Below are 19899 nucleotides of genomic sequence, written 5' to 3' on the forward strand. Positions count from 1 at the left end.
GATCAGGATGACATGGCTTTAGAGGGTATAGGCACGAGTGGCTCCTCAAGCTGCAGAAAGATCTTGGGCCGTGCACTCTTCCAGCATGTGCAGAAGCCATCTCAAGATGAATGGGATAAACCCAGGGGGCCATGGAAGCTGCCTTTGGCCCTGGAGAAGAACCTGAACCAGGCCCTCTTGGATCTGCATGCCCTGGGTTCTGCCCCCACAGATGCTCATCTTTGTGTCTTCTTGGAAAACCACTTCCTGGATGAGGAGGTGAAGCTCATGAAGAAGATGGGCAACCACCTGACTAACCTCCACAGGCTGTCAGGGCTACAACCAGTGCAGACTGGCGTGCCCCAGACATCTCTGGGCAAGTATCTCTTTGAGCGTGGCTCACTCTCAAGCATGACCAGGAGGCCACTGTGCCTCCAAAGGGCTCCTTCCTCTGCTCTGTGCCAGCCCGCCTCAGGACCTCCACCTGAATGACCCTCTCAAGCTTTGTAACCGCCCTGGAGCCTCTTCCAAGTCTTGGACCAAGTAAAAATAAAGCTTTTTGAAACAGAAAAGAAGAAGAAGAAAAACTAAATAAATAAGATTAATTAATTAATTAAGATAGGTGCAGAAAGAGAGGCAGAGAGAAGTGAGAGTACCATTAGCTGACCAACAAGAAATTGAAAAGAATTTAAATTAGTCATTAGAAAACAAATAGGAGCAGATGCATGCTTAATGAGAAAATGAAAACCACAGAACAAACACTCCTGTAAGATAGATACGCTTGTGACAGGAAAAACAAGCCCGAGGGCTATCAAGCACAGAGTGGGTGTGCACAGGAAAGTTAGGAGGGTCAAGGAGGCATTCGGGAGTTAAAGGGCTACTAATCCAGCCTCTGACTTCCCTCTTCACCTGTGTGCAGGCATAATCTGAGGGTTAAGGACACCACTGCAGGAATAGGGAGGCTTCCTGGAAGGACTTTATGGATGTGAGGCCCCAGGAGCACAGCGGGGGTTAAGTGTGTGCTGGAGCAAGCAGAGATGTTGAGGGGCAGAATGAAATGCAGCTCTGTCCTAGAAGGTAGTCAAGAGGATCTCAGATCCTCCCTGGCTCAGGGAGAGCAGCCTCAACCTGTGCTGCCTTCCTGCCTCCTCGGTTTATACCTGTGGAACCAGTCCATATCTTTCTTGCTTAACGAACTCCATACCCCAGGGAACAGAAGTCCAGGTTCTACCATGATAGAACTTGCTAGCATTTGCTAAGTAGTTAGAATCGCTCATTGCTGTTGCAAACACTTATAATTACAAATGTTTACACAATTTTGTTTACAAATTTATTTACTTTGCACATCGGTTTTTAACTTGTTATTGTCCCCATCTTATAGGTTAGTAAACTGAGACATAGAGGGGGAAGAGATAGAGCTAATGTGTAGTAGAACTTGGTGTGTTTTGTTTCCAAAAAACCTGCACAGTTTGCACATTTGGAGATGACCAAGGTTTGGAGAGAGAGCTGAAGACTGCAACTTAGAAGAGAAGACTGAAGATGGATGCGAGGGGCTTTGGAAGGAGAAGATATGCAGTGGAGTGGCCACAACTGAATACTAATTCGTGCTCTGGAAGAAGGGCCCAGGAAGGAACCACAGTAGAGAACAGGAGCCAACTGTCAGAGTGAAGGGGCCTATGAGCTGCCAAACAAGATGAGAGCAGCTCAAAAAGACTGTTCTCTCAGGACATCACCTTTAAAATATAAGGATTCCAGTACCCCTTCTTCAGACAGAAAGGATTCTGTTTGTCACTTAGACATCCTTTGTGAGAGGTTCACACAGAGAAATGTTATAGTAGAATCTCCCTTTCTGTCTGCTACGAGAAGGCAGACTAAGGGGAGCAGTGGGTGGAGCTCTCACCTGTGCCATTTGTTTCTCTGTGAAAAGTAAGTGCTGATGTAATATCAAAGTAAATGAAATCATAAACCAAACCCAGAACTCAGCATGGACCAGTGTGAGGAGGAATACTAGTCCTTCTTGTCATGTTTTCTACGTGAATTGATAGATGGCAAACAAAATTAAATATGGTTGAAGATACTAAATATCACTAAGACTATTGATAACTCCAATAAGGAAGGAAACAAAAGAGTTATTAAAACTTGGGTCCTTTTTAACTTGAAGTGGAAATAAGTGTGCTAAATAAAAGACTAAATAATATAGCTGGGGGCAGGGACACATACCTCTGTGTGCTTCTTCTGGGAAGACAAGAGCAAACACGTCTGACTAGAGTACTAACAGCGAGGTAATAGCATCCTAACGAAACAATTTCCACCTCTAACTGGTGAGCCAGTGTGTTTGTTGGAGACACTCTCAGGATCACAGTTGAGGGGTTACTGACTCAGGATCACAGTTGAGGTGTTACTGCCTCTCAGGATCACAGTTGAGGGGTTACTGACATGCAGAAGCCTGGGTAATACAAGAGTAGCTGTATCCCTAAAAAGTAGAATCACCTTCCTTCTCATGTGAATGCCATGAAAGCTGCATAGCTATGGCTGGCTCCCTGCTCAGCTAGTGCTCGGCTCCTTCCCCCATCGGGGCTTGTATAACCTTGGGGGGGAGCCCATGAATCTTGTAACTTTCTGTCCCCTTAAAGTTTCTTGAGCTTTCTAAGCCTTAGGATTGTTAGCTCCCCGAGACTATGAGCCTCTCTTCTCCCTCAGGAGTAGCTTCATGGCAGCCTGCACACACTAATTTTCACAAGTCATAGCACCTTTATTAAACAGATAAAGAATAAAATTCAACAGTATTTATAATAACCCTACTTGAGAGAGAATGACATAGAAACCAAAGGAAAGGATGAAGTATATGTGTGTGTGTGTTTCTCAGGGCTGGACTAGAAAAAGAATAATTGAGCACAAATAATGTTTGTTGCAGTCTTACAACAGAACACAAGTTACAGCCCTTTAAAGCATGGGATGTGTCTTAGCTAGGGTTTCCATTCCTACACAAACATGACCAAGAAGTTGGGAGGAAAGGGTTTATTCAGCTTACACATCCACACTGCTGCTCATCACCAAAGAAAGTCAGGACTGGAACTCAAGCAGATCAGGAAGCAGGAGCTGATGCAGAGGCCATGGAGGGATGTTCCTTACTGGCTTGCTTCCCCGGCCTTGCTCAGCCTGCTTTATTATAGAACCCAAGATTACCAGCCCAGGATGGCACCACCCACAAGGGGCCCTCCCCCTTTGATCACTAATTGAGAAAATGCCTTACAGCTGGATCTCCTGGAGGCATTTCCTCAAGGGAAGCTCCTTTCTTTGTGATAACTCCAGCCTGTGTCAAGTTGACACACAAAGTCAGCCAGTCCAGGTTGTCTAAAGCAGAGACTCTTGTAAGTAGTAGGGGAAGTTGACAAAGCTGTGCAGTGTTTAACACACATCAGAAACTGTACCCAACTGACTCTATAGACAGCTGTAAAGTTAGGTTTAATAATTCAGTTACTAAAATATGTGGGATCCTCCCCTCCCACAAAAAAAAAAATCGTGAGTAGCACACCACAGGAGCTGTTCACAGTAGAAAAACTGAGCTGATGTGATTAAAGAAAAGGGAGAAAAGATTTGGAAAGGAACATAAAAGAAGAGATTTTTTCAGGAATTTAAAATAATGCTATGTATAATTTTTAGTATGTTGGGATGTTTATATGGAGTTAATTTTTTTTTTTCATAGAAAAATATGAGGCAGAATTTGGTGTTGCCTGGTGCCTTGGTTCTGCTGAGATGCTTCAAACCTTCATTTTAAAAAGTCTGGGTCCCCATGAAACCCTACTATACCCAGGTTTACCAGGAAATCTGGGTAGGAGTCGGGTTAATGAGCCTCATCGTTTATAAAATCAGGAGTGCTGATAAAAGAAGTAAAGCTTTGAAAGGCTCCAGTCCTGCACCTGCCCATGGCCATCACTAGCTGCTCCGAGTCCATTCAAGATGAACACGTCAGCTAAACTGAAGCCAACTGTATTAGATGGGAACACGGAACATCACTGTACACTCACCTAGTACCATTTATAATGTGGCATTAATAAATGTGTCTGAGAAGCCCCACTCCCTGTGGCTACCACTCTCTGCTTCCCCTGAGTAAGTCCTTGGTAATGCAGCAGGCAGTATTACCAGCATCAGAACCTCTAAGCCACCTTCATTTGGAAGCCTGAAGAATGAGAAGCAGTGTTTGCTACCTTAAGATTGGACATTAGGGTCCAGATGTTAACTTTGATTCCAATATTCAATAATTATTTGTCAAATGGTTTTGCTTCTGCCTAAAAAAAAAAGAAAGAAAGAAAGAAAGAAAAATATGAATATGTATTAAAAGGCTGTACTAGAACTTGGCAGAAAGTACTTTTATTACTAAATGTTTTCTAGAAAGAGAGAAAGAAAGAGAAAGAAAGAAAGAAAGAAAGAAAGAAAGAAAGAAAGAAAGAAAGAAAGAACCTGTGCCCTTCCATATGGCTGTGTCCCTGATATCAAGACCCTTGAGGATAACCCACAAGCGAGTACATCATATACATGGTGAATTCACTCACTAGCCTCACACGTAATCCATGGCCACAAGTTCTCAGAGATCCCCTCTCTAACTCAGAAGGGAATAAGAGATACGCCTTCAAAGCTGTTCACATTCTAATGGAGGTTCACGCCAGCATAGAATGACAACCAAAAGCAGATCATTCCTAGGATAATTAGTTCCCAACATCTTAGAATCAACAGAAAATCTATTTAATGCATTTTTAAGGGTGTTACAGACTTCTAGGGCAGGCAGAGCAACTTTCCTACAGCCTTAAAAGAATATACAAACAAAACATTTTAAATTGTGAGGAAAGCAGTATTAAAGAGAAAGACACCGTGGTCTTGAGTGGAAGAGCAGATGCTCATCAGGCAAGTGGTCTCGGGTGCATCTGTCTTTACCCTCAGTATGGAGGCCCAGGTTCTACACCAGGAAGGCTTTCAGGGAATTCAGCATGTTTGTAAAATTCAAGCAAAATGTAAAGACCAAGATGTAAGGTCAAAATATCTTTTAAATGAAGAAACATCTTTTTAAAATGTTGAATTATTAAGGCCACAAGAATATTTCACACAGGGGCCAGCAAAACAAAACTAAGAATTTAGAAATTGTGTCATGAGGGGGCTTTCGGGTTACTTAGAGAAAAGCACCCTCTCTGTAACTAGTGTGGATTGTGCCTTGGAGAGCAATCAGAGAATCTCCTCCACAGATCATTTCTAAATAAATTAATGATTGAATCTTCAAGCTATAAACATTTAAATAGAGTCCAGAGAAATATTCTCAGACTGTTTGTGGGCAAAAGTCTTAAAAGCAAATTATATCCAGAAAAGGATACAAAGGAATATGGTTTCATTAAAAATATAAAATTTCTTTATTTAAAAAAAAAAAAAAACAGTAGGAACCATAAACATGAGTAGAAAACACCAGAAGGCCTGGAACAGACAGAAGTTCTGTAGGCTGGGTATGTAAGGAACTCGTGTTCCATGATTAAGGCCCTGCCAAAAAGTGTCAGGAGGAGACACGGACAGTCTCTAGGGAGGGCTGGAGAGATGGCTGTGTGCTGAGAGCAGCTGCTGCTCTCGCAGAGGATCACAGCTCTATACTGAGCTCCACCGCTGATACAGGAGGCTCACAGCCATGTGCATGTAACTCTAGTCCCAGGGCCCTGACACCCTCTGGCCTTCCATGGGCACCAGGCACCCTCACGGAATATGTACATTCATGCAGGCAAATATGCACAAATATTTTCAATTTTAAAAAGAAAAAAAATGCAAATAGTAGGTAAGCATAAAAAGATGTATAACATGGCTAGTATTTAGGAAAATAAAAATTCAGATATTTCACCTATCATTGACAAAATTTCAAAATATTTTTAATATGTGATATTGATAAGAAAGGCAGACAAAAGTGTGTACTCCTTGTGTGCCATTTCTGAACCTTAAACTGGCATCACTTTATTAAAACATTTTGACATTGTCTATCCAAGTGTTAAGTATTCACTGTTTTTACCTGAGAAGTTTCATCTCTAAAGGATGAAGCTCAGAGATGTGTTTGTGTTTGGTTACAGAAAGATCTCTGATATAGCTGGATTGCATATGGAAATTTTGAGTCCCTATGATACATTGTCCTGGATATCTTATGTCATGTAATAGTTAAAACTGTCTCTGAGGGGTTTTATCTCTCTTCTCAGCCTTGAGTCTCGGGTTCAGTAAGCATCCTGCACATTCCATCTCTCTTACTTAGACAGTTTACCAAGTTGGACCATAGGCATCTGTGAAATGGGGTTGTATGTAGTTGTGTATGCATCACAGGTAAACATACAACAAGTAAAATCTTACCGTACATTAACCGATTATGTGGTCCTATTCTGTGTAGCTCAGCTGTATGGAGCTGTTTTCATAATTCTACTTTACTGGTCTTGTAATAGAGTGAGTTTACGTCTCGCCAGTCCTTACCTATATGGAGATACATAGGAGGAGAGATGAGCACAGTCATCTCCCCATGTTAAACCAGAGGAGATAAGAAGAGGAGAGGAAAGATAAGAAGTATCTGGGGCCATCAGATACTGACAGCCTGTGTTTGATCCCTAGGACCCACATAAAAGTGGAAGGAGAGAGCCCACTCCATAAAGTTGTCTTCTGAGCCGCACACCTTTGCTGTGGCACATGTTCCCCCACCCCACACACTACATACACACAGAGACACACAAACACATCATACATACACTTAAATATTTTTAATTATGTTTAGAAGAAAAGAATAGCTGTAAAGAGAATGAAACAGTCAGTAAAGAAGGCAAAATGCTAGGAGAGAAGACATGAAGAGCCCTCCGGAGACTTGTGGACTGAAAAATAAAGCTGGTCCACATGCAAAGAAACTTCTTTTCTTTCACCACTGTTAACAAGTCCATGCTTGGAAGACTGGCTTAGTATGTCATGAGATACAGAAGCCCATCTGTGGCTTCACTATCACATATGACACATACGGTCACTTCCTGTGGACTTTGCATCTTCTTGGCCCCATGAGGGCTGCTCCAACTCAGGCTCCTGCCTGTGTTCTTGTGCCTCCTCCTTTTCCCCCAAAAGAAAAAAGCAGGAAGGGAGGTGGAGAGAAATGTCTCCTGGGTCACATTGTCAGCAAAGAGGAAAGAGCACAGAGACTTGTGGTGAGCAGGTAGCAGTGTCCACCACTGCAGTGGTCCAGCCATTTTGGACATGCACCATTTTCATTTCAACAGACTCAACAGAAAATGAGCACCAAGAACAGAAACATCTGGCCAGTGGTGTCTGTTGTTCGCACACACTGTGTCTCTAGGACAACCCATTCAAGATTTCTTCCCCAGCCCACAAACCTAGGACATCTTCCTCTCCCCCTCTGCACCCTTTCTTGTTACCACTGCCGCAAGGGCCTCTTTGGACCCACAGAGCCATGGGAGAACACTCTTCTTACTTTAAAAAGAGTTATAGATAGCATCTGTCTGACCTCCTACTGCTCTACCTTCTAGAGTTACATACATGCCTGTCTTTTATACATTTTGTTGTTGCTGCTGTTGTTGTGTATATATATGAATATGCATGTGCATATACAAACATATATCTTGGTATGCTGACATCATATACATACTAAAATAAGAATACAACACAAAAAATTAAAGGTACGAAAAATTAATTAGCACATAATTAGTAGGAGTTTTCCTCACTAGGTGCCTTGCACGTTCTGTCTTATGTCTCATACATACAGTTCACATACTGTGTGCTGTGCACACATATTCACCTGCTCCTTTATGGACTGTCACACATGACCTAAGGAGTCAGCCATCCTTGCTCTGGGCTCCTCCAAGCGCAGCTTTTGTCTGTGTTCCCAGGCTGACCCTCCATCTAGTGCTTGCACTGTCTAAGACCTTACATAGCAGGCCCCCAGCCCCTGCCTTTCCCACTCCTTTGTCTTCCTTGAGCTTCTCTCATCCCCTGTCAGGAAGCTCCATGCCTCTCCTTACTTCTCTCAGTCCCTTCCTGTCCCCTGCACCTCGCTGCCCTGGGTTCCTTAGACATCTGCGCAGTACGAAAGAACACAGCTTTGCTCAGTACATGTGTTGGGGCCATACTGCTTTGCCTTGAACAATCAATCCATGTGTTGAAAAATGTGAGGTAGCTTCTGCGAATAGTGTCTTGGGGAGGGGTAGGGAAGGGAGAGTAAGTTTGTGGTAGAGCACTGTCTAGCATGCATCAGGCCCTAGGTTTGGCCCCTAGTACCAGGAAGAAAAGAGTCAGTAGTAACATAAAAGTAAGTAGCTTTTATGTCCCTTGTTCTGTTAGTCCCTACCTCACCCTGCCTCAATCCAGTGATAGATTGTATCTATAACCCTCACCTCCCAAATCACCTCCACCTTGCTCATGAGATCCAGTGAGGCATGACAGAAATAGTCCCTGTGTAGACAGCTCAGGGAAGCTTTGCCCCTACCTCAGGTACAGGTGTGATTGGCTCATTTATTCACTGCTGCATCATCATGTGCCCTCTTTGACTGGAATGCAAAAGTAGTACCTGGAGATTCGGCAGCCATCTGGCAGCCATGAGAAAAGCCAGCATCCTGTGGATGGTGCAGTGGAAAGCTAGAGAAAGCTGGCCCCCTGAGGGTTTCCTTAGCCACCTAATGAGCCTGTGACACTAACTCTCAGGCAGTAAACACCGGCTTCTCCAGGAACTCAGAGCAGAGTTCCTGGTCATCTGCAGGCAAGAGAACTAGTCGTGGTTCTCATCAGCCAACCTCAGCTGTCTACATTCCTAAGCATGATTCGGGAGGCTTTATGGACAGTGATAGCAGAGTTACAGACATAATTACATTCTGTTCTCCACTCAACACAATTCCTTAAACATGTCACATCCTGTCAGCTGTAACAACTGACAAGGAATGATGCAATTAGAAGATAGGGCATTCAGTAAAAAAGGGAGGTTTGGAGCTGTGAGCTGAGTCAGATCCCCACAAGACACAAAGGTAGAAGGGAACCCGCTCCACACAGCTCTCCTGGACAGCCACACTTTGCCACACATGTGTACAAGCGCACGCGCGCACACAGCTTAAACACACTAGATAAATAAGGAAGCAAATTAAGTTTATTGCAGATAAAGAATAAGTAACAAGGGATCTGAAGAGATGGCTCAGTGGTTAAGAGCACTGACTGCTCTTCTGGAGGTCCTGAGTTCAATTCCCAGCAACCACATGGTGGCTCACAACCATCTGTAATGGGATTCAATGCCCTCTTCTGGTGTGTCTGAAGACAGCTACAGTGTACTCATATAAATAAAATATACTTAAGAGGAAAAAAAGAAAAAGAAAAGAAACTAGTCACAAAAGACTAACAGTTTTTAAAAAAAGAATAACTAACAGCAACCAGGTATGGTGGCACATACCCATAATTCCTGTACTTGGAGGTGGAGGTTGGAATATCAGGAATTGAAAGCAAGTCTGGATTACAAAAGACCCTGTCTCAAAAAAAGAAAACAGAATGAAGACTAAAACTACCGGGCTGGGAATCTGGCTCCTCTAGTAGTGTTTGCCTCACATGCAGAAACTGTCGGCTCTTGTCCTCACTACTTTAGTAGTGCAGCTGTAACCCAGCATCCCCCAGTGAAAGCAGGAGGCTCAGAAGTTCAGGTTTAACTGTTCCTGTTAAACTGTGCAGTATGTAAGAATGATTTCTTTTTTTTAAGCATTTGGTCATCTTTGGATCTTTCTTTCCTTAGCACCAAGGATGATTCCTTCAACGTCAACATCCAGCCACCTGTTGGGGAGCTGCTTTTACCTGTGGCCATGTCAGAGAAAGACTTTAAGAAGGAGCAAGGTGAGAGGTGATTACAGTTTGCTGGGAAGTTCTGTACTGCACAGTATACACCTGTGCTTCCAACCAGGCCTAGGGTTTCCAGCAATCCCCAGTCTTCAACAGGCAAGCATGCACTCTTCCCATTTTTTTTTCTAATGTGTGCATTCATACTTTAAAAGTACATGTCTATGTATATTGCTGGCAGCCTTAGAAATTAGTTAATGTGTCTTTAAAATAATAGACTGGTCCTTAGTTGTTCGGTTTTGAGGGTTGTTTTTGGCCTTGCACTGTGCCGTGTTTTAAATCCAGGAACTGGAGGGTCACTTACGTCCCACCGCTGTGAGCCTTAGGTCTGCATTTGTCTGTGCATTGTTACAAAGCTCGTGTCTGTCTCCTCCTAGTGTGGTTTTTTTGTTTGTTTGGTTGGTTTGTTTTGTTTTTTGTATATACAGTAACACACTTTACCTTCACAGTAAAGCTTAATTATACTATTTAAAAATCTCTAGTTTCTTTTGACCGTATTAAAGAAATACTTTGGCTAAATTGGATCTGAACAATTTTTAAATACACACTAAAGAAAAATATTTGCAGCAGAGTGCAGCTATTAATACTCTAGGTGCCCAAAGTCAAGCTTTCTAATAAATGTGAGGGGCCTTTTTTTATGTATGGTTATGGGGGAAACACTGGTTTTATATGTTTAAGGACCGTGCTCACAATGGTAGGGTCTGTTTAAATGCTGTCATCAGCAATGTCTAAAAGTTTATGTGAGCCTAAACTATTTTCCCTCTGGAGGCTGAAACCAAAGATCCGTTATCTGGAGGTCATTCAGTCATTTCCATCACTTGTCCTGGCCGAGGGGAGGCCATGCTTCCTAGCACTAGGTGGTTGTCGTATCGAGTGTTTATTTCATACAGCCCTGACTGTCTGTGGGATCAGAAAGACCTGGTAGGAGCCTCCCACCACAGAAACCTCGGACAACATTGCCATTGTAGACTGTCCACCTCGCATACCTCACGAGGTGGTTTTTAAAAGGGGATAGCTAAATTCCACTTATTTGTCTTCTGAAAAGTTGAGTATTGCTGTAGAAGAAATTATCTCTGTGGCTTTCTTTCTCTAATGACAAATGAATTGATTCTCGTGTTTACTGTTCTGCCCTTTGCTGGCTAAAGCCTGCCTCTCTGCTTTACACCTGCTCAGCAAATCAAGGTGAGTGGCTCACCAGGGAGGAAGGTGCCGACTGTAGGGGATAGCCTGCTTTCGGGGTGCAGCTTAAGTCAGTCCTGCAGATCTCTGCATGCCCTCCTTCGTCCTCGGCCATTGTTGAGAATATGTGTGATTTTCATCAAATGTTTTGTTCTCTGCTGTGACTGAGGGATTTTTCCCTGACTAGCCATACAGAACCGCACGTGCACCAGAGAGGTGCACACGGAGAATAGCCGCCGTCCTCGGCGGGCTTGTTGCCAAAATTCCTTTCTCTTCTGCCATTTTACTCTATGGTTGTTGATTATTTGTCTGAATAAACCTGGCAGCTGTTTGCTATGTTTAATAGAGCAGAAAGGCTACTCTGAATAAAGCTATTTGAAAATGTGTGTATATGAAGTATTTGTAAATCCTCGCAGGTCTCTTGGCGTTTCTGTATCATTCTCTCTGTCTTCCTGAATTCATCCTTTGATGTAGGACTTGATGCTGGCAGATTTACCACAGGCTTTTTCAGTAGCATCCTTTGAGTTCCAGATTTCAGCCGGTTTGGTAATAGAGGTCTCAATCCATAACTTTACATGTGAATTTGTGAAACTGATCCAGGAAGGGGTCTGAGCATCATCGAAGACCTCTTCAGATGATTCAGGAGTGGGCAGTCCTAAACCAAAATGAAAACCGTTTGTTTACATTCATCAGTGTAGAGTTCTAGAAGGTAAAATGGAAGAAAATTGAAGAAATGTGTGTATGCTTTGTTACACACTAGCTTTAAATCCTATTTCTACATTGATAAATACACTTCATAATTATTTCATTTCACAGGACATATATTTTAACACTCAAAAAGTGCATTAAGTGTATTATTAGGATTGAAAAATCACAAAGAAACAAGAGGACTTGGTTCCATTTTATTGCAAAGGCATACAAAACAGAGTATGTAAAGTATTAGAAGTGGTCTTAGCAGACACAATAAACATCCATATTCCTTAAAACTACAGCTTTATTTCAAGCATGCGACCCAATCCGGCAGCCTTTCTCCCCTGCTGGACATGCTTGGTCAGGACAGCAGAAGTGTTGGCCCAGTGCGCAGTCAGGTCGGGCTGTCCTGTGTGTTGTGAGTGTTACAGTATTCATATTATCGAGTCTTCGACTGAAGTGGGATTCATTTGTTTCCAGCTTGAGTATTACAGTTAGTTAATGAGCTATGTGTGAGAGCCTTTTAATACTTTGAAGTGTACTGAAAAAACGAATTTAGTTTCTTCAGACCGTTTCACTTCAGAAGACTCAGGCTTGTGTTTTATTCCAGGATGCCTGCCTCCCATCATTTCTTCCTGTCATTTAAATTGCAAAGCTAAAATTTAGAAAAATATTTTTAAATAAGACTTTATTGCGTTCCTTGGTTTTTATTTTAGTTATTAATTACATCTGATGAACCTAAATTAAATCTTGTCTGATACCTTGAAGAAAATGTTGTTTCAGTGAAACCATAGCGCTCCCTCTAACAGCTTCAAAGTATGTCTCTGAACCTAGACATTATATATATATATATATATATATATATATATATATATATATATATATATATTATATATATATACATTATATATATATATACACACACACATTCACATATATATTATATATACATATATACGCACACATACATGCAAACATTAATGATGATCATGGCATATTTTTATTTCTTGTTAATTTGAGAATACCTGATACATTTTCATTAAGCAGAATCTCTGGTTTAAGAAACCTAGAATGCTTGCCTAATTTTATTGTGATTTATGCACCTATCCTATGGGTTCGGAACTCACAAGATGCTAATTCCTTAAATGGTCAGACATTTGCTATTTTCTGGCCCTTAACTAGCACAAGCAATCATATTTGATGCCCCTTAATTAGAGTACCTTTCCCTTTCCAGGTTCCTTTCCACCTCAGCAATCGAGACAATACATTTGCTTACCATGCTGCTCTCCTAAGTGTTCTTTTGCATGTAAATTAATCTTGATTCAGTTTACACTGTCATGCTGAGTGGTACAAATTGCCTATAACAATAAAACAGCATGAGTTAAAAATAAAGGGGGTGGAAAGGCAGATTGAGCGTGTGCCTTACTCGATAGGATGTTACTTTGCTTTATGCCAATACATTAGCTGACGATAATGAATCTTCTGTTCTGAAAAGCATGGTTTAGTTGATTTTTTTAATTTTACTTCAATGGAGCAGTACCTTGTCTTTTATAGACCAAGTTAGACAAACCATTAATGACAAGAGTGTTAAGGTTAAATATGAAGCAATGCATTCACTTCTCTGAGTGCTATCCATCTTTCCATTTACAGGAGCTTGACAAAAGTACTGGCTTTGTACAGCATTTCCTTTAATTACATGCTGCGGGAAACAGGCTTTTAACATAAACATAGTTGCATTCATTTATTCAGCGGTTGCTCTTCAATAGAGCTTAATGGAGACGGTTTAAATCCTAAATGAGTACACACATCTCCCGGCAGTCTCTGTCAGCCTCTGCGCTTCACTTAAAAGCACGCTTTGGCCGCATGTGTACTTGTTAAAGCTTCTGCCTAATGTTGAAGTTAACCGGCCTGAGACAGAATGTACTGTTCCTGGGGCTCGAGAGTGCTTAGTAAGCGTGGCCTTGTTGGTTCTGATTTTTATCTGCGGGCTAGGAACAGGGTATTTACAGTGCTGTTAGCCTTTAGTGGCTCTCTACCCTGTTGATCAGAGACCTTCAGATTGTTCAGATTTCCTCTGCAGTGAATAACCAAAGTGCAGGTATAGGCTTGCAGGTTAAATAAGAAGAAGGACTGTATATGGTTTTTGTAAACATGAAATCAAAATTTACCATTTTCATAAATTGTGTACATGTATTGTGCACATGATCAAGTGTCTCAAAAAGTTATGTTTAATAGACACCATTAGTGTTCGTGACTTATATCACAGATACAAATAGACAGCATTTACAATAGTCATTTTTTTGTCTTAGCCCATATACTACATTTCCGTATTTCCCCAAGAGTCTGCTGCCTGGGCATTTCCATAGTCAGCTCTGATGTTAATGGTGTATCTGTTATTAACTGTGGGGTTTGTTCTGAATTTGACTTCGCTTAGCTTTTTAAAATATTATTTGAAAAGTCCTGGAATTTAGAATTTTGTGATTTACGTTTTTCCTATTGTCAAACTTCTTGCTTCAGAAACTCACATTTGTTTCATAGGCTCTAGTTCTCGTGAACTTTCTTGTTAAGTGTAGCTTAGCGCTTCGGTGTTGTAGAGCTGTGTAACTATTGTGTGACTTCCCGTCATTGCCACCATCACTGAGCTGTCACTGGAAGCCACTCATCAGGTACCACTGCTGGGGCTGGATCACTGTGTCCGTTTTCAAGAGATGTGGTGCTAATCTCAGAAGGAGCAGGAGAAATACCTAATGATACTAAGAACTAAGTATATACCCAAGTAAGAGCAAGGCAGGGTACATGACCTTTTCAAAGGGGATGAAGGTAAAAACTTCTTATGTACGGTTGTTAGGTTTTATCTTATACTAGTAAAGCCAGATTTATAAAGAATGTTCTCTTTGTTTTTCACAGCATCCTATGTATTTTCCTACATAGTGAAAAAAGTTTCTTTTATCTTAGAAACACTGGTATTGTTTTAATTTTATGTAATTACTTCATACATTAAATTCTAAAGTAGTATCCCTTTCATTGAGAAGAATGTCTGAAGTTTGACTGTGAGCCTAAAGCTGTTCAGATCCCTTTCACGGCAAGACCAACTGAACAGCCTTCCTTCGCTGTTGCAGGAATGCTCACTGGAATGAATGAGACCTCTGCTACACTCATCGCTGCTCCACAGAACTTCACTCCCTCCGTGATCCTCCAGAAGGTTGTAAATGTGGCCAACCTCGGTGCAGTGCCTTCCAGCCAAGATAACATACACAGGTGGGTATGGAGAGAACAGGTGGTTCACAAGCGTAATTCTTAACCCATTGTTTACTTTGGCAGTAATGACCATATGCAGTGGTGGTCTGTTTGATTGATAGGTTTGGGTCAAAGCCCCATCCTGTTTCATAGCATTCTTTGGATACTGGCATGGCTGTTTCTGATGGATGCTGAGACAACAGCTACATTTTATAATACTTTTCTTAAGATGTCTTTTATAAGGATGTTAAGAATTCACCTTATTTTTTTGGACTTGGATATCTTGGGAAACTTTCCTCAAACAGTAGTCTGAGGCATTGGACACTACAGATGAAGCCTTCCTTGACCCTTTCCTTCAGGCTGTTTTTGATGTATAAGGGGCTGCTGGTTTCTGTGCTCAGTCCCAGCACCTCCTCACCCCACCTCCCCACACCTGCATGAAGCCCAGCATCCATTCCCGGTCCCGAGAGGCAGTGTGGTTTCTGTTCACACAGTATTCTGATGATAGCCAAGGCTTCAAGTGAAAGTAACGCTAAGGAGAGTCCCCTCTTATCTACATAGTTGTTCACGAGGGCTTGTGAGCTCAGAGGAGGCATCACAAAGACTATCATGGCACACTTTCACTACAACCAGTATCTGCACGCTCTGTTTGCTGTGGTCCTTCTCATATCGTCACCACTTACAGAAGGCAATCTGGCCACAAAAGGCAGCCCTTCAGGCCTATTTTGTTTTTCTTCTGTATTGGCTTCCTGTGAAGCATGCCATGGGTGGTTTGGGTGTTAGACCTGCTGTCTGGGGCAGGCTGTTCATTCTCCTGGTGAATTCACCTTCACCACCTATTTGGAGATGGTTAGAGAGCTAAAGCTGGGACTGACCTAAAGTCCTGTGACTGACAGCTATTGACAGCTATGGAAGTGGTGAGCTCGCACCCCCCCTCCCCTCCCCAGCAGACAGAGGCCATTGTTTACAGCATTGGCATTGTTAATTGCAATGGGCTCAGTGGGACTGAATCAAGAGTGTGCTTCTTAAAAAGCAGGTGCACTTTGTTTTTACTTTGTTTACAGCAGGGGGAGGGCTGGAACTCGGGTACATGAGTGTTGATTTGTAAGAACCCCGTCCCTCTCATGGAGAGTGGTGATTAACGTAGGCAGATGAAGGATGGTCATCATACTGGCACCGTAATGCAGACTGTCTTTCGCTTGCAGTTGCCTGTCAAGTGCTGTTGCTCAAAAGGAGAGATAATAAAGCCTCTTCAGCACAAGGAAAACACTTGGTTCTGAGTTTTCTCTTTGATTTGTACAGTCATGTACAAGCAAGTTCTTCACCACTGAGCTGTCACAGCCCCCGAGAACTTTGTTTTACCTTCCTGTGGTTTTCTTTAATATTTATGAGTTCCTGAAAACAGGAAAGATAAGGCTGGTACCGTTGGCTTTAGCTTCTGGCTTCTTGTGACGTTCACTCGAGTCTGGAACCGCCTTGGTCTCTGGGCATCGTAGCTCTCCTTGTGCACAGAGCCCGGGGAGACCATGGCTCGTGCGCATCTGCTGCTTCAGTTTTTGTGTGGGAGATGTTGAGTTGTGGGCTTTGTGCTTTGGAAGACAAAAGTCAGTCTTGCAGATTTTTATTTCTGAGATGAAGTAAAATTGCTTTCCTAATTGAAGCTAAAAGATATGAAAGCGAAGGAAGATGGTCTGAGAAGGACAAGTGGCGTCATAGGCCATTCTGTTCTGTTCTGGTTTGGTTTGGTTTTGGTTTTTGGTTTTCTACAGACAGAAATAGAGACAGTTTATTAAAGAAGAGAAAGGCATGCCTGAGAATGTAAGCAGATCTGAGATCCAAAGGCCGGATGATAATGCTATCACAGAATTTTCCTGAAATTTGTTCTGGAGGTTTGCAGGCTCTTGCCTAGTCAAATGACTTTAATTAAGAAACACAGCCACTGCTCAGTTATTACTGCTAGTGCAAAGGAGACAGGTAACTCTGAGCCGGCTCCATGTGACTTTAGTGCAGACCTAGCACTCAGCCTTAATGTGCTCTGTCACCCTGCACCCTGCTCCCATGGTGCTTTTCTGTTTAGCTTGATCATTAGTGGTCTGGCCTTGGGCTCTGTAGCCTGGGGGAGAGGAGTCCCAGGGAAGAAAGTGACTCTGCAGAGTTAATAAGTTGTGCCTCCCCAGCTTGTCACTCAGGTCTGCTGCACCTGCAAATATCTCAAGTGTTGCAAAAAAAATTATGGCTTTCAATGTCCTAAATATTTTTTAAAGCCTTCCAGGCTATACACACCTCACTGCCATTTTTTTTTTTTTAATAAAACTGATTGAAGTTATTTTGCTGATTACTAACACTGCCACTCTTTTAATTGTTTATAAAATCCATCCCAATGCTTTTTTATCTCACTTGAAAGAAATAACAATTGCTGGTTACAGTTTAATAAGTTGTCAGTTTACTGGTTTTGAGCTGTATTTTGTTAAGGTTGTGGTGTCTGTTATATTTCCCCACGGGAGGTTCTTTTCCCTCAGCCTGGATATCCTCTGCTGGCAGCACTGAAATCCTACGAGGCTTTTAATGACGTCTGTTCTTCTCTCCAAGAGCTTTGTGAGTTTATGAAAGACTCGGGCCTGTCACTCTAATGTTTGTAAACAATAATTGGCTTAATATTTTTAAAATGCCAAAGATGGACAGCATTTGGCTACTAGTACTTAAAATTTAGATTTTGTTATGTAACAAGCTGGCATATGTTCTTAGTTTTCAAGATCACTTCTTTCTTACAGGACTTATAACAATGCCATTGCATTCTTCCTGACCAATCAAGGAATAAAACAGAAATAGTCTATTCCTACAGCTCCCCAAATTTGAATATTTTTGGTTAAATACCAATTTTAAAATGGGTATGAGTTCCTAAGAACAGTAAACTTGATGACGTAGCAGAAGTGTGCGACTGTAGGCACAAGGTTGCTAGCCTAGGAATGTAGACCTGTGCTCAGCTGCTCAGGCTGAGGCAGGAGGATAGAGGGCCTGAGGCCTGCCTTGGCTACTGACTGAGTTCAAGGTCAGCCTGGACAGGAGACTGACTCTAAGGAGAGTAAAGCGTAGGCTGCTATACAGCCGGGGAGCAGAGCGTTTGCCTGAGCGAAGCTCAGTACAGTGAGGAGAGAAGGACAGAGGGCAGGAGGTGCCACGGGTTGAAAGACTTAGAATGTTACAACTGATGAAGCAAACATACCTTAAACAACTGGTAGCATCAGAAAACCTGTGTGCCGTTGACCGCCCAACACCTCTGTCTTCTTCACTGCTATTAGCAAAAGGTTCTGGGAGAAGAGCCTTCTCGGCCCTCTCAGCCGCCAGCCTTGTGCAGTCTGCTGTTTCCCAGGTCACTGTCACACTTTAGAAGGGGCAGCCTGAGAACGAGAAGTTATGTCATCACCCAAAGCATTCACAAAACATGAAGTGTGTAGCTTTATTTCCTTGTAAAGTATAAAGGCTTGCTGTGCATCATGGGAGTCTGCATCAGGACTATAAAGGTAATCCATGAGGAGAGCGTGTGACGTCAGCATAGCCAGCATCACACAGAGTGTGAGCCGCCTCCACAACTCAGGAGGTTCCTGTGTTCTAAGGGAGGCCACTAGAACTAACCGTCGGAATCACGGGCTCATCAGGGCCAGAAACGATGTCTTAGTATTTATTTCTCTCCTTGCTCCTAAACCCCCTCATTTTTCAAGACAGGGTTCCTCTGTGTGTAGCTCTGGTTATCCTGTAACTCACTATGAAGACCAGGCTAGCATTAAACTGATCCACCTGCCTCTGCCTTCCATGTGCTAGGATTAAAGGCACGCACGCTGCCACCACCGGCAACGTTAGGCCTGAGGTGCCATTGTTCAGTTGTGCTGCAGAGAAGTTGTGCTGTACTGAAACCCAAAAACTACATGTCCATCCATACTTCTCAAATCTCTAAAGGTTTTCCCTGGAAAGAAGTAGCTAGAAGACTGTGTGAAGCCCATACTCCTGGAACATCTGTAACTCAAAGGGACCAGCCTGGGATCTGCATGTATGTTCCAAAGTTCACAGCTTGGTGCAGCCCTGAGTTACCTAGCTAGGGATAGCCCCATGACACTACTGTGCAAGGAATACAATTGAGATATTAGTGGTGCATACTGAAACACGCTAGCCAGCCTGTGCTCTGCACGTGCAGTCCCAGATGAGAAGTTCTACAGGTTACAACAAGGCCTGGAAAGCAGGCTCTGGCATTGACACTGTGTTCACAGTTCCAGCATTTGCATCAGTATTAAATTACTATGACTTTTCTTGTCATCTCTTGGACAACAGGTTTATCCGGTTAGCCGTGAACTGGGAAATGTGATGTTTAGGTGCACACAGACCCCTGGTGCCCGTATGACTCTTTGGCGCCTAGCTGCCCAGCTGTACTGTTGCAGAGCGTCTCTCCTTAGTGGTTCACACTGTGCTTCTGTTCCTTCGCACATGTGCATTAACTAAGATTTGCCTTTCCTCCACCCTTTTTTAATTTTAAATTTGTTGGCATATACACCTTGTAGATAATAACAACCTTAGGATAAATGTTTTGATCTTGTTACTGTAGTTGCCAATTCTAAAAATGCCTGGTGTTCTAAACTGAATAGTATATCCATGGCAGTCTTGGTCACTAATTTATCAATACATATTAAAGTAGCTTATTTCAGACTTTAAGTTAAATCTTACTAAAGTACAGGTACAAGCAAGTTCTTTAATTTCCAGCCTTAAGTTCATCCAAGTAAGTCCTATTACCATTCAACGGTTTAAATGATACTTATAAGAGATATGGATATAAATATATTTATACATATATAAATATATAGAAAAAAATATATGTATACACACACGCACATACCGTCCCATAAGCTCTCTCATGAGTCTCTTGCATGGACAGTCACTTTGTGGTGAGGGGCCTAA

The 19899-nt window shown here is 42.4% G+C and overlaps 2 protein-coding genes across 4 annotated transcripts in view; both read left to right on the forward strand.

The window, feature by feature from the left end:
- The window catches only part of Ap3b1 (adaptor related protein complex 3 subunit beta 1), a 199072-nt gene that overhangs the window by 169562 nt on the left and 9611 nt on the right, over positions 1-19899 (forward strand). For all 3 annotated transcript variants that reach the window (XM_076927169.1, XM_076927170.1, XM_076927171.1), the window contains exons 25-26: positions 9749-9846; positions 14838-14976. In XM_076927169.1, coding sequence (XP_076783284.1) covers positions 9749-9846; positions 14838-14976 — 237 coding nt within the window. The remainder of the gene's footprint in view (positions 1-9748; positions 9847-14837; positions 14977-19899) is intronic.
- Positions 3758-4048, forward strand: LOC143440222 (ATP synthase subunit ATP5MPL, mitochondrial; the record flags this gene model as incomplete). Its single annotated transcript, XM_076926946.1, has 1 exon — positions 3758-4048. A coding segment is annotated over one exon (162 nt), but the record flags the coding sequence as incomplete, so codon positions are not given.

Source organism: Arvicanthis niloticus, chromosome 29, assembly GCF_011762505.2.
Source record: "Arvicanthis niloticus isolate mArvNil1 chromosome 29, mArvNil1.pat.X, whole genome shotgun sequence".
Classification (NCBI taxonomy): Eukaryota; Metazoa; Chordata; class Mammalia; order Rodentia; family Muridae; genus Arvicanthis; species Arvicanthis niloticus.